Source organism: Ostrea edulis, chromosome 5 (genome assembly GCF_947568905.1).
Source record: "Ostrea edulis chromosome 5, xbOstEdul1.1, whole genome shotgun sequence".
Taxonomy (NCBI): Eukaryota; Metazoa; Mollusca; class Bivalvia; order Ostreida; family Ostreidae; genus Ostrea; species Ostrea edulis.
Window position 1 is genome coordinate 56977756 of NC_079168.1, and position 26798 is coordinate 57004553.

General features: G+C 34.6%; 1 protein-coding gene across 1 annotated transcript; it reads right to left on the reverse strand.

Annotated features, from left to right (window-relative positions):
- Nucleotides 1-11067: 11067 nt before the first annotated feature.
- On the reverse strand, nucleotides 11068-22495 carry LOC130054594 (toll-like receptor 4). The gene has a single exon (XM_056164907.1). It carries the CDS (start codon nucleotides 14655-14657, stop codon nucleotides 12153-12155), a length of 2505 nt encoding a protein of 834 aa, XP_056020882.1. The 5' UTR covers nucleotides 14658-22495; the 3' UTR covers nucleotides 11068-12152.
- Nucleotides 22496-26798: the final 4303 nt, after the last annotated feature.

The window sequence follows — 26798 nt, forward strand, 5'->3', positions numbered from 1 at the left end:
AAGCTGGTGTAGATAGTGGAAGAGCATACTGGAAAGCACAAGAGGAAGGACAACTGTTGTATAGTGCATGCAACAAACTCTCTAAGTTTGGTGATTCCTTAGATCGTGATGGGTTGAATAATGTTCTAACCATTGGATTTATGGTCTTCTTTTCACCTACAAAAATGAGAAGTGACATTATCTTCTTTTTTCTTTTTAGATATAATGAGTCTACTAAACCTCAGTTTTATAATGCTAATGTATGTGAATGCATGCTATGAGCCTATGAATATTATGAACAAATTATGACATTCACTGTCACCAAGCATTGCTTTAGTACATTGTGAATACATGTTTTTATACAGTTAATCCAAAATAAAAGGAAGCTAAAATAAGGACAAATAATGTAGAGATAAATCCCATCATACACAGAAGAACATGCATATGTCCAACTTTTTTTTATAAATGTAAAACTTATACGGTACCAATTTTGATGCACCAGATGCGCATTTCGACAAATAATTTCTCTTCAGTGATGCTCAACCGAAATGTTTGAAATCCGAAATAACTATGAAGTTTTAGAGCTAAATATAGCCAAAAACAGCGTGCCAAAAAAGTGGAGCCAAATTCGTCCAAGGATAAGAGCTATGCATGAGGGAGATAATCCTTAATTTTGAAATGAATTTCTAAATTTTATAACAGCAATTAAATATACATCCGTATTTTCAAGCTAGTAACGAAGTACTTAGCTACATAATAAATAATACATCTATCTATTCAGATAATCTCATTACACTACATACAATAATTTATGTTTAAAAGATAGAGAAAGACACTTCACAAGTATCTATTCATTTTGAGAATGTTTTTGTGCAATATTCATTCTTGTATCTTTCTACATTTATCTGAACACCTTCTTGTTAATATGTTTTTATTACATAAAGATTCATACACACCACTGGTACTTGTAAGACTCTATAATTAGAATGTATGTAAGGACTACATGCAACATGATGAATGGGAATTATCATAAAACTGTTACAAATTACATTCAAGAACTTTCAACATGTTCAATTAGACATACCTTTCTTACTGTAATGTGGTTTGCGCCACTCTAATTCTGAAATGGGTTTATGCTGGATGTTGTTAAGCAAAGATGGCACATTCCACTTGCAAGGTAAAGATGTACATGATTTCTGTGTCATGCCTTGCTGCCATGCAAAATCCACTTTAAACAGGATGGCAGGTATATGGTTACATGTAGACCCTAAACTGAAAAGAAAGTCAACATGATTATGGCTTCTGATGGTATGATTTGTATATGTGCATGGAACACTGTTATCAACAGAAATTTGATATACACAAAACAAAAAACACATCAAAACATATCAGGATATAACAATTAACATATCAGATATAAAACTGCAATAAAAGCAATCTAAAGCCCAAAACTTGTGCAAGCATACATATAAATTTCAAGATATCTGGGTACCTTGTATAATTTGTAGGCCTTAGTCTAAGTGATCAAGACATAATTATCTTTAACATATTGTACTTGACTTGTTCATTTGGCAATATTCATACAACATAAATTTATTTACACTACAGCATATTTCTCATCATCTGCTGATCACAGAAATTAGCATGTTTCTTGTTTGTTTTTACTATAAACCAGTGAATTATACTGTAGTATTTATGCATGCACTTAGTCAACATGACTCTGTACGATTACTTACCCGGCAAAACATGTGCAGTAAGCTCTGTAGATGTACCCTGTCTTTTTATCCAAGCACACCCAAGCTGTATGGAATGTCGAGTTTATTTTCTGGGACGGGGTACAATATGAAGACAATATGCAGTATGCAGATTCCTTGCTTATTGGGTGGTATTTAACTTCCTTCAAAAATTTCGAATCAAAGTAACTAAATGCCTTGCCTTCTTTATAGTCACTCATCAGACGCTTTTTCAAATCACCGAAAGCTGAAGATGTTGTTGACAAATATTCGGCAATATCAAAGTACATGGTTGGGGCGCCACTGCGTAATCCCACTCTGCTCCGATACACACCCCTTTAAGCATAGAGGGTCCGGTATTTTGTCGTCATTCAGTTTCAATAATTCTAAATAGTCCTGTTTGTTTTTCATTTTATCTTTTATGGAACTCTTTTTGGTCTCGACTCCCATCTGACTTGCACCGAAAGCAAGTGCTGCCAACTCCACTTTCCTGCCTGTCGTCTTTAGTCCACGGTCGCGGAGGTACTCTTTTAGCTCCGGTACCCTCCATCGTGCGAAATCGTCATATTACAAGTCGCCCATGCCGTTATTACTAACAATGCCGTATACTCTTCCTTCAAGTGGCATCCATTTTTTCCCCGCTTGACCTTTTGACCTTACCCAGAATTCTAGTTGCACCAAGGATCCCGAACTCGCTTCTTGACATTATCCATCTTCAGAGTATAGTGAATTATTGTTGTTGTTTTTCAAAATTCACTTCCGTTCGTTAAATACAGTGTATCTACGATTTCTGGGTGTTTTTTTCTCTCTCCAGGCGTTTTCTCATAAATAATCAAAGATTGAGTTTTGATACTTTTAGGAAAGTTAGATGGTGATTTGTAGATGTGAAATACGTGTTTCAATTTTGTTGGCGTGACGCCAATCCACCGGAAAATAAAAATATGTAATTTTTCATTTTTTTAAAATTGTAATGCTCATAACATTGTTTGATAGAGTGTAATAAGTCATACCATTTCCACCGGAAGTTGGTTGTTCGAAACCGGAAGTTGTCCGAAAACTCAGTATTTTTCATGGAAATTTTTGTGTGGATTCCTAAGCTGTCAATGTGGAATTTTTATTCGTTTTATGAACTCCTGAGATACTCGAAAGTGAATACAACAAAAGCGAAATTCTTTATAATTGATCAATCACGTCTTATATGTACGTGTTTATTTCTTTTATGCATAGTCGTTCTTCACTAATTGAATTCTCCCAGTCAAAATCCTATCTCGTCAGATATTGGACGGAAGACCTATCCGTTGCTCGCAACGAGATAATTTCCAGTCATTTTTCTTTTCCTTACCGATTTTGTGCAGGTGATTTCTCAAAAAACGGCTTGATAGATTTCATGAAACTTTCAGGAATGATGTAAAATAGGATTGTCTAGAACATTTTTTTTCAGTTTTGCCAATATCACTTCCGGTTGCAAGTTACGGCCGAATTTCCGTTTTTCAAATGACATCTTGTTCGGGCGTTTTCTCATAAACGTTTAAAGATTGAGTCTCCAAACTTTCAGGGATGATATATGGCGACATGTAGCTTTGTATTAAGGTTTATCATTGCTATCCGTCACTTTCGGCCGTCATCGGAAGTGAACAAAAGAAACCTCAAATTTCAAAATCATGCTTTTGAAACAAAACTTGCATAGATTAATTAGGTTTCTTTCGGTGTTTCAGAAAATGTTAGACTTACCGGATGTTTAACCAGCAACTTCCGGTTTCTAGAGAAAAACTTAAACAAAAATTGTCCTTTATTTGTCCTCGTATATCTCGCTTATTCATCAACCTTTCAATACTATAATTACAGATATTATTGACGTAATCAATCTCAAGAGAACCATCCAATACTATTTCAAAATTCACTTCCGATCAAATGTTACGGCCGAATTTCCGTTTTTCAAATGACATTTTGTTTGGACGTTTTCTCATAAACGTTTAAAGATTGAGTCTCCAAACTTTCAGAGATGATAGATAGTGACCTGTAGCTATCCGCCACTTCCGGCCGTTATCGGAAGTGAACAAAGAAACGTCAAATTTCAAAATTATGCTTTTGAAACAAAACTTGCATATATTAATTAGGTCTCTTTCGGGGTTTCAGAAAATGTTAAACTTACCGGATGTTTAACCAACAACTTCCTGTTTTTAGAGGAAAACTTCGAAAAATTGGTCTTTCTTTGTTCTCATATATCTCGCTTATCTATACACTTTTTAATACGATGTTTACAGATATTATTGACATTATCCATCTCTAGGATAACGTTTTAATACTATTTCAAAATTCACTTCCGGTCGCGAGTTAGGGCCGAATTTCCGTTTTTCAAATAACATTTTGTCCGACCGTTTTCTCATAAACGGTTCATGATTGAGTCTTTAAACTTTCAGTATATGATTGGTGGTGACTTGTAGCGTTGTAAAAAGATTTATCATTGTCATCCGTCACTTCCGGCCACCACTGAAAGTGAACGAAAGAAACGTCAAATATGAAATTTACGCGTTTGAAACAAAATGTGTTTGGAATAATTACATGTGTAAGTGTCTTTTGGAGTTTCAGAAAATGTTACACTTACCGGACGTTTAAACAACAACTTCCAGTTTTTAGAGAAAAACTTCAAAAATTGGTCTTTCTTTCCTATCGCATATAAATCAAGTGTTTGTTATGATTTTCACATATATAATTGACATTATCCATCTTCAGAGTATAGTGAATTAAATTTTTTTTTTCAAAATTCACTTCCGTTCGCTAAATATCTACGATTTCTGGGTATTTTTCTCCAGGCGTTTTCTCTTAAATAATCAAAGATTGAGTCTTGAAACTTTCAGGAAAGATAATTGGTGACTTGTAGATGTGAAATACGTGTTTCAATTTTGTTGGCGTGACTTTCGTCATCCACCGGAAGTACCTTGAAGATATATAATTTTTCATTTTTTTTTAATATTCTAATGCTCATAACATCATTTAATAGAGTGTAAAAAGTCATACCATTTCCACCGGAAGTTGGTTGTTCGAAACCGGAAGTTGTCCGAAAACTCAGTATTTTTCATGGAAATTTTTAGTGTGGGTTCCTACGCGGTAAATGTGGAATTTTTAGTCGTTTATGAATTCCCAAGATACCCCAAAGTGAATAAAAGAAAACCGAATTTTTTGTAATTGATACATCACGTCTTACATGTACATGTTTATCACTATTTTAAAAAAAAATGTGTTTATTTCTTTCACGCATAGCCGTTCTTCACTAATTGAATTCTCCCAGTCAAGATCCTATCTCGTCAGAAATTGGACGGAAGACCCATTCGTTGCTCGCAACGAGATCATTTCTAGTTATTATTATTATGTCTCCGAACACATAGTGTACACATAGTGTCGGAGACATATTGTGTTTGCCCCGTTTCTTATTATGTCTCCGAACACAAAGTGTTGGAGACATATTGTTTTTGCTGTTTCTTATGTCTCCGAACACATAGTGTTGACATTTTGTCCGGGCGTTTTCTCATAAACGGTTAAAGAGTGAAACTTCAAACTTTCAGGGATGATAGATGGTGACTTGTAGCTATGCAATAGGGTATTATCATTGCCATCCGTCACTTCCAGCCGTCACCGGAAGTGAACAAAAGAAACGTCAAATTTCAAACTAATACTTTTGAAACAAAACTTGCATAGATTAATTAGATATCTTTCGGCGTTTCAGAAAATGTTAGACTTACCGGAAGTTTAACCAGCAACTTCCGGTTTTTAGAGAAAAAGTTCGAAAAAATGGTATTTCTTTGTCCTCGTATATCTCGTTTATTTATCACACTTTTAATACGATATTTACAGATATTATTGACATTATCCATCTTAAGAGAACTCTGTAACACTATTTTAAAATTCACTTCCGGTCACAAGTTACGGCCGAATTTCCGTTTTTCAAATGATATTTTGTGCGGGCGTTTTCTCATAAACGGTTAAAGATTGAGTCTTCAAACTTTCAGGGATGATAAATTATGAATTGTAGCTGTGCAAAAAGGTATTATTTTTGCCATCCGTCAGTTCTGGCCGTCATCGGAACTGAACAAAAGAAACCCCAAATTTCAAAATAATGCTTTTGAAACAAAACTTGCATAGATTAGTTAGGTGTCTTTCGGCGTTTCAGAAAATGTTAGACTTACCGGAAGTTTAACCAGCAACTTCCGGTTTTCAGAGAAAAACTTTTAAAAAACGGTCTTTCTTTGTCCTCGTATATCTCATTTATTCATGAACCATTTAATACGATATTTACAGATATTATTGACATTATCCATCTCAAAAGAACACTGCACCACTATTTCAAAATTCACTTCCCGTCACAAGTTGCGGCCGAATTTCTGTTTTTCAAATGATATTTTGTGCGGGCGTTTTCTCATAAACGGTTTAAAATTGAGTCTATGAACATTCAGGGATGATAGATGGTGACTTGTAGCTCTGTAATAAAGGTTTATCATTATCATCCGTCACTTCCGGCCGTTACCGGAAGTGAACAAAAGAAACGCCAAATTTCAAAATTATGCTTTTGAAACAAAACTTGCATAGATTAATTAGGTCTCTTGTGGCGTTTCAGAAAATGTTAGTCTTACCGGAAGTTTAACCAGCAACTTCCGGTTTTTAGAGAAAAACTTCAGAAAAATGGTTTTTCTTTGCTATCATATCTCTCGCTTATAAAGCAAGTGTTTTAGTGATTTTCACATATATAAATGACATTATCCATCCTCAGAGTATAGTGAATTATTGTTGTTGTTTTTTTCAAAATTCACTTCCGTTCGTTAAATATGTACGATTTCCGGGGTTTTTTCTCCAAGTGTTTTCTAAAAAATAATTAAAGATTGAGTCTTGAAGCTTTCAGGAAATTTAGATAGTGACTTGTAGATGTGACATACGTGTTTCAACTTTCTTGCTGTCACTTTCGCCATCCGCCGGAAGTACCATAAAAATATGTAATATTTCATTTTTTAAATTCTAATCCTCATAAAATTATTTAATAGAGTGTAATAAGTCATATCATTTCCACCGGAAGTTGGTTGTTCGAAACCGGAAGTTGTCCAAAAACTCAGTATTTTTAATGGAAATATTTAGTGTGGGTTCCTACGTGGTTCAATTGGAATTTTTAGTCGTTTTATGGACTCCTGAGATACTCGAAAGTGAATGAAACAAAACCAAAATTGTTTACAGTTGATAAATCACGTCTTACATGTACGTGTTTATTTCTTTCATGTATAGTCGTTCTTCACTAATTCACTAACTGAATTCTTCCAGTCAAGGTCCTATCTCGTCAGAAATTGGACGGAAGACCTATTCGTTGCTCGCAACGAGATCATTTCTAGTTAATTTTTTTCCCTGGATTTCTCAGAGATGTCTGGATGGATTTTCTTCAAATTTTCAGGGATGATAGAGAATGAAATACCTCGGACATTTTTTTTTCTTCATTTTTTCAAAATTCACTTCCGGTTGGCAAATATGGCTTATTAGCTGTTTTCGTTGTCCAGCGTTTTTCTCAGAAACGGTAAAAGATAGAGTCACCAAATTTTCAGAGTTGATAGATCTCACTTTGTAGGCGTGCAGTTGGGGATTCAGAATGTCGGCCGTCACTTCCGGTCGTCACCGGAAGTGATAAAATGAATCGAAAAATTAAAGTTGTAGTTGTTGTATCGAAACATATACCACTTTATCGGGTGTCTTTTGGAGTATTGAAAACCGTTGATCCCACCGGAAGTCGAAACGTCCACTTCCGGTAATTAAGGAAAAACTTTTCAAATTCTCCTTTTTCAATGGCCATTGAGCAGGGAGGGATCTTTATCGTGCCAAACCCGCTGTGACACGGGACCTCGGTTTTTGCGGTCTCATCCGAAGGACCGCCCAGTTTAGTCGCCTCTTACGACAAGCAAGGGGTACTGAGGAGCTATTCTAACCCGGATCCCCACGGGATCTTTTCGAAGCGAAGATTTTGACAAGTTACAAAGCTTTCAGCGAAATGCTTTACAACTTCCTTGTCAGTTTGTTTTGAAATTAATTTATTCTGCTCCTTAATTAGCTAACCTGTTTTTATATTCTTACGAGGCAGAATTTATTCAAAACCTTCTACATGAGAAGAAAAAAATCCTTGCTGTGGCCGTCAATTCAACATTTAGATAAATTGACGACGTTTTATCTATTAACAAGATCGTTTTCATTCATGTATTGATTCGATATATCCCACTGAATAAATAAAAGGCACCACAGAGTTTTCCACATATGCTTCTATCTTCGTTAGCCAAGGGTTTACGATCCGCCCCGCTTCTCAACAAACCCTTCCCAGATTTAGTGCGATTTTTGTAGCCTCAACTTTCAGCATATGATTGGACACAGGGAAAGTCCACTGCTCAGTCAGAGAGCGTGTTACGATAGATCACGTGCAAAACAAAGGAATTTAAATACCTACAACTGTCACCCTGCCGTGTATCAAAAACATATTCAAACCAATGATGCCACGTGCGCAGTTTAGACTCGTATCTGCATAAAGAGGTGCATTTTATTTACTACAGTACCGAACCATAAGTTTAATATCAAACATCTCTTGTAAGTCGTTGTTTTATGTTCTATCTATCACAGATTTAGACAGTTGCGCCAGAGCTATTTCTCCCAATTTGGAATTCACCTTACACGCGTGGGGTTATTTTTAGACGTAGACTCAACGAGTACATATATTTCATGGGTTCACCACATGTTTATTTTCTAAATAATATTCTCACTGATTTCTTTTTCAAGTATGCAATTAAGAGATAGTTAAATTTATCATTAATATTTTGAATGATTTGCATAAAACATTACGTTACTCTCTGAGCGCAGGCATTTCTAAACAACTTTTAAGCAGTAGCTGAGGGGCCTTCGTGACCGAGTGGTTAGAGTAGCGCGCTCAAAATCACACGGCCTCTCACCTCTGTCGGCGCGGGTTCGAATCCCCCTCGCGCCAGTGAGAAACTTTCCCAGTTTACTTTCGGAAGGTCGGTGGTTTCTTCCCAGGTACATTGTATCTGGGTTCTCTATTCCATCAATAAAAACTGGGCGCCACCAGATAACTGAAAATTGTTGAGTTTGGCGGAAAACATCAATCAATCAATCAATAAACAGTAGCCTAAACACGCATTTTCATTGGATAAACATGATGTAATCCAAACAGGGTTGTTTTCTCCATCCGCTAGAAGACGACAGTCAAAGCTACGAAATTTGCACTAAATCTGCCAAAGGTTTGTAGAGAAGCGGAGCGGATCGTAAACCGTTGGCTAGCGAAGATGATCTGCTTCGTACTTAGATATTCTATTGAATATAGATGCTAACGTCAAACTAACAACTCAATTTTATGACAAACGGGATGATTTCACTTCTCCGTCGTCAACTTCCCATATTTCTATAGCAATATTCCATTATCACCTGCATCTGGTGTTTATATCTCTCAACTGATTCGATACGCAAGAACTTGTTCTGATTATGGTTAGTTTTTAAATCGAGGCAAGCTACTGACAAACAACTTAATGGTACAGGGGTTTCAACATTCTCGTTTAAAGTCAGCTTTTCGCAAATTATATTGTTGTTATAACGATCTAGTTTGCCAATACAAAATAACATTGGATCAAATGCTGTCTGGCGCCTTTCATACCAAATGTTAGGCCGTTCTTTGCACACCGATTTTGAATACGGATAACTCCGTTTACCCAATCGAGATATACGACTCACGGCGGGTATGACCAATCGACAAGGGATGCTTACTCCTCCTAGGTATCTGATCCAACCTCTGGTATGTCCAGGGGTCCGTGTTTGCCTTACTCTAAATTTTGTATTCTTTATGGGAGCTATGAGATTGATCACTGTTCGTTATCTTAACATTTTTTTCCCTAAAATTAACGTTTAACAGACTTCATCAACTGATTCCAAAAATCGTGAACAAGACAAAGAATATGCTGATATAATGAATTGTACATCGTTTGAATTTACATACACATTCCAACCTTTTTACAATATATCAAACATATGATCATTTAGTTAATATACCATGGTCACCACAATTTATATCGTTCATTATTTAACATATGATTATATTTACAAGTTAATATACCACCACATATATTGAATATCATTTATGATATTATCACAATACATTGAATATAATTAATGATATTAACACAATATATTGAATATATCAAAAATAAAAGCCACGGGTCTATAGATATGACCTCCACGCAGAGGTTCTATGTCACGGTAGGCGTAAACACGATAAAGAACCTTCACTACTACGACCTTGAGCGCCGTACATAGGTTAAAAACAAGTGATAACGCTAACAGGATGATGTTAGGAAAGTTTCCCTAATGAACACCAATTGAATTCCTACCCCAAAAAGAAACTTTAAGTCAACTTCCTGCAAAATAAACATATTGCATGTTGTTGTTGTTTTTTTTTGGGGGGGGGGTTTAGACAATCACTTGTCTTGCCAAAAACCCTGCAAGCTAATTTCCCGAGACCCCTTAAAATGAAAAGAAACCTTTCAGCATAAGTGCATGTAATATCAAATAAACTAAAATCATAAATTTCAAACATCTAGTATGAAAATTGCACCCATTTCAAAGCTTTAAATTTTCATTGTTACCTTTAGGACATGTAAAATCCTGGAAATTATTTTACAAGCATGTTAAAAAAAACTGCTGAAGAACGTTGGTCAGGGCTGTCCCTATACATATACATTAAACTTTCATTCAAAATGTAACACGTTTTAGTGGTTATTATGAAAATGATGTAGATTTTGAAAATTTCAAGCTCAGTTTACCATTTGATTTTGTCATCCTCAATTACTCCTACATGTATGTAACAAATTTTGTTGAGATCAGGTAACCATTTTGAAATTTTCCGCTACTTGAATATTTGAGTTTACTATTTTATTCGCCATCTTCAACTGCCCCTACATATTAATTTCATTCAGATCGGAATGAGAAAATTTAATGCATATTTAGCGGCCATTTTAAAAATTTTAAATCTACCATTTTAGTCACCTAATCTACTCCTATAGACCAAATGTCATTGACAATGGACAATGATGCATCACAAATAGTGTTTTATAATTTTCCATGGTTTTCTGTTGTAAAATGTTGAAACTCCATCCCCTTTTGATATCTCATACTTTCCCCCCAAATATTGTAAAATTTGAATACTGAGGATCATCTAGGAACATAGGTATACCATAAACATGACATATCGAGAACTTGCGCCTAATCGTTTTCGACATCCGCTCGAGACAAGTTTAGCTGGCAGCAAGAAGGAGAAACTGAGCAAATCACTTCGTTCCTTCCTTCATTTATTCATTTTCTTCGTTCAAACCACAATGGAAGTGATACATGATGTACAATACAGAAATTTCTAAAACTGGCACTTCATCGACAGCTAACATGCCTCTGTAAGCGTGAACAATTCTCAAACGAAACGAAAAACGACTTGAGCAGAAAAACATGAAAATAGCAATGCGAATCAATATTATACATGTACCTCTTGTATATCAAGTGTTGAAAAAATTCCTTCAAGAACCATATAATATACAAATATATTATCATAATATACAAATATACGATTATAATATACAAATATACGATTATAATATACAAATATACGAATATGATAATCAAAATAGTAAATGCATTCCTTAACATCACAGAAAGTAATATGAATACAGACATGTATGCATATATAGTCATATGTCGTTTAGTAGGCTAACTGTGAATTAATATCAAATTCAATGAAATCGTAAGGTATATTGAGACAAGTCGCCATACACTTCCTATTGCATATATTTGTTCATTAATACATTATATACAATCCTTCATACCGTAAAGTATAAAAAGTTCAAATCTATTTGTAATTAATATTTGAGTAACTAAATTTGAAAGCAAATGTTAGAAAACAGATGTCCATTGAGATAAAGGAATTGATACAGACATCAAAATCACATCTTCATAAACTCTTCTTTGACAATATAAAATGTTTTTTTGTAATTGATGTATAAAACTCGTAATCTTTTGTTTGTAAAAAAAAAAAAACCCCACAACGAATACAAATATTTTAACCCATGCATTGTTCTCTCGATCTCCGTTTGGCTGGTAGGATATCCGGAGTCGGTAACAAGTTACACATTTTGTTTTGGTATTGAGTGAAAGTATTTACGAAAGGGACATACAAACAAATCATATTAAACATATAATTATATACAATTTAACATACTATAAGAATATATTAAACACATGGATAAATAATTTGATATACAACCATAATAAATGGTACATAAATAATAATGTATACTTCAGCTCAATATACACGAGTCCTTTCAGATTTCTTCTATTTCGATAATTCTGAATGATGAAAGTTTAAAACAAATCTTAATTGTTTTTCAAAACTTGAGTCAACGCATTCCAGAACTCTTCCGGGATTTGTTTATCGTATGGAAGGTATGACTGTTCACTTAATAGATCCTCTAGAAAGTTTGGAATGTTTCTGAGATGATCATCCAGAAGAACAATGAAAAGAACGTTTTCTCCCCCACGAGATATACTTTCCATTCGCGCCATCTGGATTTCGTACATGCAATATTCAGATCCAAGAAAGGCTTCACTCAGGAAAACGATAGTTCGTCTACTAAAGTGAATAGCATTGGTTATGTTTTCACTTATGTCCACACCAGGCATAAAGTCGCGGCTGTGAATACAAAATTTGAAAGTATTTTCCTTCTCCACCTTCAATAGGTTTGGAATGAAGATTTGTCTTTCATTCTCGGCGTATGAAATAAAGGCGTCAAAATGGTATTCCCTTCCTTCCTCTAATATCTTTGAGTATCCTTTGGAAGATCGCTTCCCTGCGTAATATAAATATCGTAGTTTCCATCTATATCTATACATAATAGCAAGAGAAAAACAAACTATTGTTACAAGTAAAATAACAGTTACAGCGACAACTAATGTTGTATAGGATTTACATTCGCGTTTTAATGTAGATATCACTTGATCCAAATCACCCAAGGTAGTCTTTGTGCTGTTGCTAAATGAACACGTGTATTTATCTTGGTCTAGGAAGTGTTTATTTAATGATTCTTTCATCCATTCCAGGAATCCTAGGCTTTGACAAGTGCATACCAAAGGATTGTTTGCCAGATTGATACTCAGGCGGGTCTTTCTGGGAAAGTCTAAATTTTTCATCGATGCGGAATCCAACTTCACGATTTTATTAAAGGAGAGATCTATTTCACGCAATTTTAAAGAAGAAGACAAATCAAATGACACGGATTCTATCTCATTATTACTCAAATTTAAGGACTCAAGATCTCTACTGACAGCGAACAAGTCAAGGGCTAAGGTCGTTATCCAGTTATACGAGAGATCAAGTACTCTCAGATGGGGAGGAAAATGAAGCATATCATTTACATTTTGACTTCTCAATTCTTTTCCTAGAAGATTTGTAGACAAATTGAGAAATAATAAACTGCTCATATTTTGTAAAGATTGATTGGTTATACTGGAACAGAAGTTATTCGATAAATTAACGTATTCCAAATTCTTAATTCCGGTTATATGATGTATAGAATAGAAAAAATTCCCTTGGGCATACAGATGTGTTAAAGAGTTTTGTGGGAAGAACCCAAGTTCTAAAACAGTGTGAGAAATTCTCTGATTGGCAATATTTAGAATTTTTAATTTCGGGGGCAGTCGTATTATAAAATATGGCTTCGGTGGGTCATTTATGATAGCGTTAGAAACGTTGACAATTGCTGTCTTGGTACAACAGGAGTTAGAACACGTGTTACAGCCTATTTGAAATCCCGGTCTATAACTTCCGGTATATTCAACATCAAGCCTTTCTAAATTTGGAAGAAATGAACCTTGAAAAATGTAGGATCCAAACTGCAGCATGTTGTCTCCGATGTTTATATTTGTCAATGATTTTGGTAAATATTTCATAATATCTTTATCAATTATGGCAATTCTGTTTCCTGCTAACGAAAATTTTTTCAAAGAAGTATTTTGGAGGTTCTCTATGTGTTTTACAGTTAAAATAAGTGATAGTCCACCAAAGCATTGAAGGCTATCTGCGATGAGAGTCTGTAGTTTCGAATTTCGAAGATCGTAAGTGATATTTGGTAACACGGATAAATGAAGGTTTTTGTTGTTTGATATGTCCAGGTGAACGAGATTGTTCATGTGTGCAAAAGCCCCCTTCTCGATATTTGTAAGAAAACACTTATGCAATGTCAGTTTTGTCAACTTTTTGAAAACGTTGAAGGTGTATGTTCTGATGTCCTGAAGATAACAATACTCCTGTCCCGACAAGACAAGAATTTGAATAGAATTATTTTTATCAAATGCATCCCCGAAGTTACCAGCACGTAGCCCATTTAATTCAATGTATCTTAAAGACGATAATCCATAAAAGCACTCGTGTGAATATTTCATATCCGTAACATTGATTGCGACACAATCATCTTTCATGAGTAATGTTTCCAGTTGCTTCAGGTTTTCAAAAAACCGAGAAGGCCATGTTTTACGCCTTTGCCATAAACAATTCCTTCCGATATCCAACCATCGCAAATGTTTGTATCTTGAAAGAACTTCTTTTTTAGGGTCTATGATTTTGTTCTCGGCAATGTTGAGGGAAATGATGTTTGGAGGCATATCTGCAGGTATTTCTGAGAGACGGTTAGTGCTTAGATCGATACTTTGAACACTTTCATTGAATCTTGGAGCGTGCAATAGCTTAAGTCCACTGCATTCAGCAACCACCATCCTTTTATCGTAGAAACATCGACACTTTGGCTCAGAAGAGCAGTGGAATGCTAGCGACTGTTGCAAAAATGCCGTAAAGACAAAACAGAATGATCCTGCGTTGAAATACATGGTCCTTCACAAGGGAATCTTGATAATGTACTCTGCAAAATAAAGTAGATAACTAGACAGATAGATAAATCACTAAAAGCCAGGAACACTAAACGCCCAGATAGATAGATGGATAGATAGATAGATATTTTCTCTCCGAAATTGCATATTATTGCCTTTTTGACATGTGTACTTTTAAAATACATCATATCGTTCATGATTAAATCATTTCGTGCTGATTTGATAAACCCTTTTAAGGTGTATTTAATTGAATTGTTAACGCAGGAGGAAGGACGCAGACAATAGTAATAGGCCACCTGACCTAAAAATTAAGAAGTCATTCGACAGCCCCTACACATGTTTAAATATCAACCGTATAGACGATCAGAGTTACAAATGCACCTCATGATACTAAATAATTTTGATTTTTCCTTGAAATCTATTAGCATAACTAGAAGCATTTCCCAAATAAGCTTGCGTATGTTTATCCTGAAATATTGCTGGCCTACCATCGTTTTAGTAAAGTTTGAGTAAACAATATTACCTGATTTTGGCAATGCAGAGTATTGGCAGGGCGGGAATGAAATTGGATGATATGATGTTGTGCTTTGATTTTAATCGTTAAAACTTTTGTAAACATTATCTAGGACTTTAAAAAGCAGGTAATTGACAGAATGAGAATTTCTAGTTGTCGTAGAGGCGGAAGAACTTAGATCTCACGAAGATCAGGTTGAGTCTAGAAGATTCAGCCTGAGTAAATGTAAAATGGGGCCGGGTTTCACAAAATTATCTAAGATCTGACTTTATTAAACCCTATGCAACATGTTGGTAATACATTAAATCTTTAAGAATATCATGGATTAAGAAACTATTGAATAAAAGAAATCCATTATACCATTTTGTGAATAGGATATGTTTGGAAAACAATTATGATTTTGACTATTTTCAGTAAATCTAATATCACTAATATCAAACCGTATGAGTTAATGGATGGATTTCTTTTGTTTTACAAGGAAATGTTCGCATTTTGTAATGAATGCAAAGGTAGGAACAGATTAGATTGTTTGAACAATATATTGAGGAAACCATTATGAAGTAATAATATTGTGGTATTGAAAAATACACCTATATTTCTAAAATCATGGCTAAAGAGTGGTCTGAAATACATGAATGACGTAGTGGATGAGAATGGTATTAAAGGACACATCTCGTGTTTTCAAAGTATACAGAATTATATGCATTTTGTCTTCCTTATGCTTATAGAAATTAATTGTAATAGTTCGTTCACTGAAGTATTGCGATAATTAGCCACAATACGGACTTAAATCTAAGCCCCGATTTCAAAAAGCCTAGTTAATTAGATAGGTAGTCACGTGGTACAGTGACGTCATATGCGACCTTCGTCGATCAACTTGTTGTAATAGTAGTGTTAGATATTTTTAAAAACTCGGGTTTTAGGGGCCTAATTTATTTACCATGGATAACATTTATTTCGATGTTGACAAATTTCCCGATTCTTATATCTTTTAGCCACCAGTGCATACAAATAGCGACCCAAATGTAGCGAGGAAAGCGAGTATGAAATCTGCATAAATTTGCGAGTAAATAATGTTTACATGGGATCACTCTCTAAATACTATTTGGTAATGCCATTTCTGTAAACAACTGTAATTAGCGTTGTTGCTTTTCTAAAATAAACAGTGCAATTATTATTAAATTTATTTTGAGAAGTTAGATAGGCCTAAATTATAATACGATTATGTATCATTGACAACGAGGCCTACTGTCACGGGTGCATTTCGAAAAAAAAAAATAATAATAAAAATTATCAAACTTATTGTGAACATCACAATACTTCTAAATTATTTTATTCAAGCAATTTTATTAATCGTTATTTTTTGTTATCTACACTTTGTTACTTAGGAAGTGGGAGCGCGACGTGCTGTTGTTGTAAACACGTACGCGTTCCTTAAAAAAAAAAATGAAAACATTATAATTCAATTCAAAGTTGGGAAAAATCATATTTTATTATTTATAATTGAAAGTTCAATTATCTTTTATCTTTAAACTTCTTTTTTAAAACTACCAGTTGGTAGACACTGCTAGCAAAGTTCTGCCTATATGTTGTTACAAGGTGAAGGTCAGTTGGTGCGAGTGTGTATTGAATTTGAAAGCAGAACGGAAAGCATATATGCGGTAGGCCTATATGTAACAGTGTGAAGCTTCGATAGAACCATTTTCTCGCAGTTTATATACGTCTTTGTCCAAGTGCTTGTTTGAAAAAGTACAGGGATAAATTCTACTGGGGGTTTTTATGGCAAAGTCGTTGTGCCGACAAAAAATATTCACATCTTGTCCCTCATACCTTCCTTCGAAAATTGAAAAAAACGCAGTCCAAATCATCTCTACTGACAGCAAGTACACCCTTAAACGGCACAAAACACCCCAATGCAGTGTTATTTACAAGCCGTTAATGTGATAATTGTTTGTTTGTCAATTAAATCTAATCTGTTTATGAAATGGCTAACAACTGTTTTCAAATCTTCTCGTTCGAGGTCGCATATGACGTCACAGATAATGCCGCGTAAAATATCGAAGAAAATATGTATATCGCAAGATTTGAATTTCATCGCTATCACACTCGAAAACTACGCAAACTGTTTCTTTTAAAGCACATGTAAAGTAGTTTTAGGCATGAAATGAATTAATTTTGCTGAAAAAATTAAAAAGTTTAAAAACATGCGATGTGTTCTTTAAGCCGATGGAATGGTTTGCAGATAAATTGATCTGCAAGAAAAACTGGATTTGTGAATATAATATTGTAAAAGGTGCCATAGGAAAATTACTACAACCTTTCGATGTTCAAAATATAATATATGAAAATGTACATATAAAAGTTCATACTCTCTACTGCTAAATCACGGAATTGTATGTGTGAAAGATTTCTCAAGTAAAATGTTTTACAGTTAAGATAAGTGATAGTCCACCAAAGCATTGAAGGCTATCTGCGATGAGAGTCTGTAGTTTCGAATCTCGAACATCGTAAGTGATATTTGGTAACACGGATAAATGAAGGTTTTTGTTGCTTGATATGTCCAGGCGAACGAGATTGTTCATGTGTGCAAAAGCCCCCTTCTCGATATTCTAAGAAAACACTGATGCAATGACAAATTTGTCAACTTTTTGAAAACATTGAAGGTGTATGTTCTGATGTCCTGAAGATGACAATACTCGTATCCCGACAAGACAAGAATTTGAATAGAATTATTTTTATCAAATGCATCTACAAAGTTACCAGCATGTAGCCCATTTAATTCAATGTATCTTAAAGACAATAATCCATAAAAGCACTCGTGTGAATATTTCATATCCGTAACATTGATTGCGACACAATCATCTTTCATGAGTAATGTTTCCAGTTGCTTCAGGTTTTCAAAAAAACCGAGAAGGCCATAATTTACGCCTTTGTCATAAACAATTCCTTCCGATATCCAACCATCACAAATGTTTGTATCTTGAAAGAACTTCTTTTTTAGGGTCTGTGATGTTGTTCTCGGAAATGTTGAGGGAAACGATGTTTGAAGGCATAGCTGCAGGTATTTCCAAGAGACGGTTAGTGCTTAGATCGATACTTTGGACACTTTCATTGAATCTTGGAGCGTGCGATAGCCTAAGTCCACTGCATTCAGCAACCACCATCCTTTTATCGTAGAAGCATCGACACTTTGGCCCACAAGAGCAGTGGAATGCTAGCGACTGTTGCAAAAATGCCGAAAAGACAAATCTTGCGTTCAAATGCATGGTCCTTGACAAGGGAGTCTTGGTAATGTACTCTGCAAAATAAAGTAGGGAGAGAGAGAGCACTAAAAGCCAACAACACTAAACGCTCCAAATGTCGGATCTGAATTTAGATACGAGATCAGATAAGTAAGGATATATAAAGCACTAAAATGACCAACGAGAAGAAAAATATGGAATTGTTTTGCGATGGTCTGTTCCTTCTTCAGAGCGGCAGAATAGTTAGATAGACATGCAAACTAAATAAATTAAATAATCAAAGTACTGAAATCCAGATTTATGTTCAGAACTGGGACCAGGTTGCACAGAAAAGGAAATTTGAAATGTGTTGTAAATCTTGTAAACATTATTACTATTATGTAAACAATCTTTTAAGTATGTTGTCTGGACATGTTTATTTTGAAAATCCCGACTCTTGAGTTTTCACTCGACTGTAAATCAAATGGTGCAGAAAGTAGAATAGTTTCCCTTCTTCTTACGTGAATGTAAGTTGGATGGACCAATTTCTGTGGTAAGTTTCAGAATATGGTATATCTTGTAATATGTGAATTTGTTGAACGAGTGTCAATGGTAGTATTTTCAGTTTCTGCAATTAACTGGAATGATCATTACGATGTCAATTTAATGTGATCGGGGGCTTCTAATAGGACTGCAAATCTAGGACTTTGAATATGTGTAGATCTTTATCTACACATTTTTTCTCATTTCATTATCATCAGTGATTTAGTAAGTGAGTTAAGGCTAAGTATAGGCGTTTCTATGCAAATGGGGTATATTAAAACTTTGCCGGTACATATTCTGAGCATGTTCATGCAAAGTTTTGATTGCATGTGCCAAGCACTGCACAGGTTTGACTATGACGTCACATTATGACGTTCTATATTGCTTACTACGGAGGAAAACAGCCAATGCCAAAAACTACCTTGGAACAAAAGCATACACTAAAGAAATGGAGCCAAGAATAAGCAAAAGTGTCTAGACAATATTGCTGTTGTTGCGCAAATGGTGTCAGATTATCATATAAACAATGGTTTAAATATTTGAATGATAATAATTGAGAAATTACAGAGAAAATTATCTGTATCATTTTTTTAAAATAATGATCAAAAAAAGACCATGCACAAGATTTCTGCAACAATAACATCGATATATATATAATTCTACCTTAGCATATGAAAGAGAATCACCAAAAAATTCTAATCGCATGCATTTGCGATAGACTGATTTAATTTATATTCGCAATCCTAGTGACGTCAACCTATGACGTATTGTAGTGCTATTAAGTCACTTGGCATATGTGTTCAACATGTTTCGCATCATAAGCGTTAAGTATGAATTTATAGATAATATGTTTATAGTTTTACCGTTGAGGGGTGCGCAGTCAAAGTATACTCTATGTAAACATTTATCCGAAACAGGCACGTAGAATCAGAAAATTCTGAAGTTATCCGGACGTGTACGGACAGCTGTTAAAACATCTTAACACTTTTGAAGAAATAAGATATCATTTTGGAGTGTTACTGGGATATGACATGAAGTTGATCACGTGATCAGTAGATTTGATCATTTCCATCGGAACACGATCCAAATCCCAATGAATATAAAAATGTAATATTTCTTTCACACCTGTCGATCAAACGGTACAGAATTTGAACTTGAACTGTAATACGCAAGATCGCGACTACTTTTTCTGTCTTGGTTTTAAATTTTACTTTCCCCTTTCAAAGTCTCGCGAGACCCAGAGTTTGCGAGAATTTGGGCATATTGGTAAATAATACCAGTTCTGCAACTTTTGTCGTGATCGATTCACCCGATTTTAACAATGGTGTACTGTCATTGCATTGCAGTAGACTGTAGTTAATGATTCAAGAAAGAAACATAATACGCAGAAATATCCACAACTGATATATTTTAATGGAAATGTGGTGGATTTTTCCCACTGCTGTCAGCCAGGGAATTCCCAAAGCTGAGAAGAGCTTGCGTCAAAATATATAGCTTCGCGAGCTAACTTCAAAAGTTCATTTTTCCTGTATCCAGACGCTTTTACACACCTTTCATCTAAAAATGCTTTTAATTGTGGAAAGCACGTGGAGGTTAAATCGTCTTCCGATGCCATGTTTTGAATAAACAAAAAATGCCCAAGATCGACACGCTTTTCCGGACTTCTTTACAAGAAAGTTCCGCTAATTCGGTATTTACGATCTTGCGTATTTGAAATGGTGAAACTACACTACAACCCAAAGAGTAGTAAAGGGAAAATGTTTTAATTTTTCCATTTAGGCTATAATTGTTTATTCATAAATAAAAATCTGCTGGTATCTTTTTTATAAAAACAACTTTGAATGTTCAGAAAAATGGAATGTTCTTTTTTGTGTGTGTGTGTGAAATTCTTGTTCTACATTGATACACAAGTAGTTTTTTCTCTTTCTTTTTTTTTTTTTTTTTTTTTTTTTTTTTTTTTTTTGGCCAATAGTTGCAGTTCAAAGTAAAAAGAAAAAAAGAATTGTAATCATTAAGGTAACTCACTACACTAAAGCTTATGCTCTTTATGACACTACTTCACAAGATGGCGATTCAAATATTTTGTGAAATAATTTGTATCGATCGATTCGTTTGCCTATCATCGTAGCCCAGTGGTTAAAGCATTCGGCTGGTGAATCGCATATCTCGAGTTCAAATTCACCAGGGTCTCGTGTTGAAATAAAAAAAAAGAAAGAATAAAAACCATGTTTTATCCAATTTTGTATATTTTCTGCCTTTTTGGTATCTATAGTTATTATATATCATCATATCTTTTATGATTAAATCAATTTGTACTGATTTGAGAAACTATTTCAGGGTGTAGTGAGCCACCTTCAATTTATTAGTTTATAATGAATGTGATATTTAGGATCTTGAAAGTCATTTTCAAGAGTTTTTGGTTTGGTCTAATATATGGTTTTGCTTACCAAAAAAAAAACTACATCTGCAAATCGGATTAATTATATGAGACAGAACTTCATCTCTATTATGAATTCTGTCGAAGATTATGCCAGACGATGGGCTAAATATGAAAAAGAAGAACTTGACACATTGTCAGAATGGGTTAAAAGCAAAAGAGGAATATTAAAATGTCGCATTAGACATATTAAAACAAAAGTACGTACCATCTATCCTTCTGTGTTAAATAAACCAGTAGTGATAAAAGAATTAGATAGGTTGCATGAGGTATATGTTTTGGTACCAGCTGATAAAGCTTGTAAACAACATTGTCTTTGTTTGTAAGGCTCATTATTGCAACTGTATTTTAAACGAACTTGGCATGAACTCCACATTTGGTATCGTACTTATACTCCAACTGCCCCTTCGGTGGGTAAGGTTCTTCGGAGCCGTGCTTCGGTTTTGGACAATGCCCAATTAATGGGTCGAATGAATATGAGTTACAAAGATACATTGCTGGATCCGATGACTGCTCTGCCAAGCCCCTATCTTTGCTCCTCACGAAAATATTAACAGCTGTGAAGAAGAAACTTCAAACTTACTGTGCGACTACATATACCAGAAGCGGTGTTAATCAAATGTGAATTCTAAAAAATTCTAAAGAACCTTTAGTAAACTTGAAATCGTAAAACTTTTCACAAATCAATAGCATCAAAAAGCCTATGACTTCTCAACACTTTACGATTAATTAAAGACTAGACTTTTTGACATTATAGACAATTGCTTCCTCAACAAAAATGGAAAACGGACACATTCATATCTAGTGATCAGTCATCCAAAATTTACTTTGTTAAACACCACTCTGATTCCACAAACAAGTACTCTGACGTTGAAATAAAAAATATACTAGAGTTCCTCATTGACAATATCTTCGTGGTCTTTGGTGATCAGGTCTTCCCACAGTCTGTTGGAATTCCTATGGGCACGAAATGTGCTCCTTTGTTAGTTGACCTGTTTCTATATTCTTATGAAGTAGAATTTATTTTAAAAAATTCTATGTGAGAAGAAAAAATGTCTTGCTGTGGCCTTCAATGCGACATTTACATATATCGACGGCATTTTATCTAATAACAATAATAACTTTCATTCATATGTCAATTCGATCTATCCCTGTGAGCTCGAAATAAAAAAAACCCACATAGTCGTCCACTTCTGCTTCATACTTAGATATTTTATTTAAGGTAGACATTAATGGCAAACTGACAACTCAACTGTATGACAAACGGGATGATTTCAGCTTCTCCATCGTCAACTTCCCATATTTATGTAGCAATATTCCATTATCACCTGCATATGGTGTTTAAATCTCTCAATTGATTCGATGCGCAAGAGCTTGTTCTGCGTATGGTCAGTTTTTAAATCGAGGCAAGCTACTGACAAAAAAGTTGCTGATACAGGGGTTTCAACAGTCTCGATTGAAGTAATAATAATGATAGCCTTGATTTATCTAGGATAACACAAATTAGCATATAGCTATTTCCATTGTGGTCCTGCATTAAAACATATACACAAACATAAAATTAACATCTAAAATTAGTATCTAAATATGAATACGATATAAAAGGAAAGGGGGAAACATAGCATAAGACACACCTAATTAGTGATAAAATTATTATCTAAATATGAAGTCATGACAAAAAAGGAAAGAAGAAAAAATAGCATAAGATACACGCGCAGATAGTGCCATTTAACGACTACATTTGGCACATCTGAACAAAAAAAAAGGAAAGCAAGATGTTTAAGTGCTACTTCTATGAAAATATTCCATCAATTACACAGCTTTAAAAATGCCAACCGAACCTGAGTTTCGAACATTTTGAGACAGTTTGTTCCAAAGGAATGTAGAAGAGTAGCTGTATGAACGTTTAAAATTTTCAGTTTTAGCTCTTGGTAAATATAATAAATTAGACATATAATCATTTGACCTAGTTTGGCGGCAACTCACATATTTTGTATATTTAAACATGTTTAGGAAATTTGGCATTTGATTGTTTAAAACTTTGAACAGAAAGACAACGTTCTAAACATAAAATAATTCTTAATCGGCATCCAGTTCAAACAAGAAAATAAAAAGTCAGTAGAGGTCCTGATATCTCGAATATTTCACAGTAGTTTTGCTGCCCTCTTTTGCAGCTTGAATTTATTTCTAAATATAGTTGATTTTGAATGTTACTCCAGACAGTACAGCAGTAAGTAAAATGTGGAAAAACAATACTATTAAAAACCTTTATAAGTGCATTTGGTGGCATAAAATAACTCACTCTCATAAGTTTTCTTACAATTTTCTTTGAGATAAACTCCACATGTGCATCCGATGATAAAGTATTATCTATATAAACACCTAATAGTTTAGCCTGCTTCACAAATTCAATTTGCACACCATTAAAATCTATGTTTATGTTTCCCAAACAAAGTTTGGGAACATATTGTTTTTACTCTGTTTCTTATTATTATGTTCCCCAAACAAAGTTTGGGAACATATTGTTTTTACTCTATTTCTTCTTCTTCTTCTTCTTATTATTATTAAGGTCTTCCGTCTCAACGGGTGACTTTATAGTGATTCTTATGTTTCTTTTCCTCTATTATTATTAGGATTTTCCGTCTTCAGTGGAAGAACCTTCTATTATTCTATTGTTCATTTTCCACTTTTCTTTTTACATGTATTATTTTTATTCTTTTTTTTTCTTACCGATTTTGTGCAGAACATTTCTCAGAGATGGTTCGATCGATTTGCTTCAAATTTTCAGGGTTGATGTGTTATCATCTGAAGTTTTTATATATGTATTTGGATCTTTGAAAAATAACTTCCGGTCGTAAGTTACGTCTGATTTACCGTTTTTAAAATGACATTTTGTCCAGACGTTTTTTCATAAATGGTTAAAGATTGAGTCTTGAAACTTTCAGGGATGATAGATGGTGCATAAATGCAACAGTGGTACAGGATCTTGTGCGTGCCCTCCCCCATTTGAACTGATTCCCTTTCCTACAGAAAGGAAAGACCCCGAGTTAAGGGCAAAGTGGATTAAGTTAGTTAATAGACAGTTGAAACCTGGAAGAAATTGGATGCCTGGTGATGATAGTAGGATATGTTCAAAACATTTTGAAAGAAGCAATCCTGTCCCAACATTACATCTTGGGTATGAACCGACAATGCCTGTAAAACTCAGACCTCCCCCAATGGAAAGACAGGCATTAATACAAAAATCTAAGAAATCTTCAAGAATCAAGATTGAAACTGATGAAAATGAAGTCCATCTAACAGTAGATAATTCAGATGTGCCTAGAGTTCCTTCACAATCTGAACACGATTATTGTGCAAAATGTGTTTGTAATGTAAACTGTGAGTGTTTAGGGTGTTTAGAGAAATCGAAAATAATACAGAATCTTAATTATCAGTTAGAAAACCGAGGTCCCGTGTCACAGCGGGTTTGGCACGATAAAGATCCCTCCCTGCTCAATGGCCATTGAAAAAGGAGAATTTGAAAAGTTTTTCCTTAATTACCGGAAGTGGACGTTTCGACTTCCGGTGGGATCAACGGTTTTCAATACTCCAAAAGACACCCGATAAAGTGGTATATGTTTCGATACAACAACTACAACTTTAATTTTTCGATTCATTTTATCACTTCCGGTGACGACCGGAAGTGACGGCCGACATTCTGAATCCCCAACTGCACGCCTACAAAGTGAGATCTATCAACTCTGAAAATTTGGTGACTCTATCTTTTACCGTTTCTGAGAAAAACGCTGGACAACGAAAACAGCTAATAAGCCATATTTGCCAACCGGAAGTGAATTTTGAAAAAATGAAAAAAAAAATGTCCGAGGTATTTCATTCTCTATCATCCCTGAAAATTTGAAGAAAATCCATCCAGACATCTCTGAGAAATCCAGGGAAAAAATTTAACTAGAAATGATCTCGTTGCGAGCAACGAATAGGTCTTCCGTCCAATTTCTGACGAGATAGGACCTTGACTGGAAGAATTCAGTTAGTGAATTAGTGAAGAACAACTATACATGAAAGAAATAAACACGTACATGTAAGACGTGATTTATCAACTGTAAACAATTTTGGTTTTGTTTCATTCACTTTCGAGTATCTCAGGAGTCCATAAAACGACTAAAAATTCCAATTGAACCACGTAGGAACCCACACTAAATATTTCCATTAAAAATACTGAGTTTTTGGACAACTTCCGGTTTCGAACAACCAACTTCCGGTGGAAATGATATGACTTATTACACTCTATTAAATAATTTTATGAGGATTAGAATTTAAAAAATGAAATATTACATATTTTTATGGTACTTCCGGCGGATGGCGAAAGTGACAGCAAGAAAGTTGAAACACGTATGTCACATCTACAAGTCACTATCTAAATTTCCTGAAAGCTTCAAGACACTTGGAGAAAAAACCCCGGAAATCGTACATATTTAACGAACGGAAGTGAATTTTGAAAAAAACAACAACAATAATTCACTATACTCTGAGGATGGATAATGTCATTTATATATGTGAAAATCACTAAAACACTTGCTTTATAAGCGAGAGATATGATAGCAAAGAAAAACCATTTTTCTGAAGTTTTTCTCGAAAAACCGGAAGTTGCTGGTTAAACTTCCGGTAAGACTAACATTTTCTGAAACGCCACAAGAGACCTAATTAATCTATGCAAGTTTTGTTTCAAAAGCATAATTTTGAAATTTGGCGTTTCTTTTGTTCACTTCCGGTAACGGCCGGAAGTGACGGATGATAATGATAAACCTTTATTACAGAGCTACAAGTCACCATCTATCATCCCTGAATGTTCATAGACTCAATTTTAAACCGTTTATGAGAAAACGCCCGCACAAAATATCATTTGAAAAACAGAAATTCGACCGCAACTTGTGACGGGAAGTGAATTTTGAAATAGTGGTGCAGTGTTCTTTTGAGATGGATAATGTCAATAATATCTGTAAATATCGTATTAAATGGTTCATAAATGAACGAGATATACGAGGACAAAGAAAGACCGTTTTTTAAAAGTTTTTCTCTGAAAACCGGAAGTTGCTGGTTAAACTTCCGGTATGTCTAACATTTTCTGAAACGCCGAAAGACACCTAACTAATCTATGCAAGTTTTGTTTCAAAAGCATTATTTTGAAATTTGGGGTTTCTTTTGTTCAGTTCCGATGACGGCCAGAACTGACGGATGGCAAAAATAATACCTTTTTGCACAGCTACAATTCATAATTTATCATCCCTGAAAGTTTGAAGACTCAATCTTTAACCGTTTATGAGAAAACGCCCGCACAAAATATCATTTGAAAAACGGAAATTCGGCCGTAACTTGTGACCGGAAGTGAATTTTAAAATAGTGTTACAGAGTTCTTTTAAGATGGA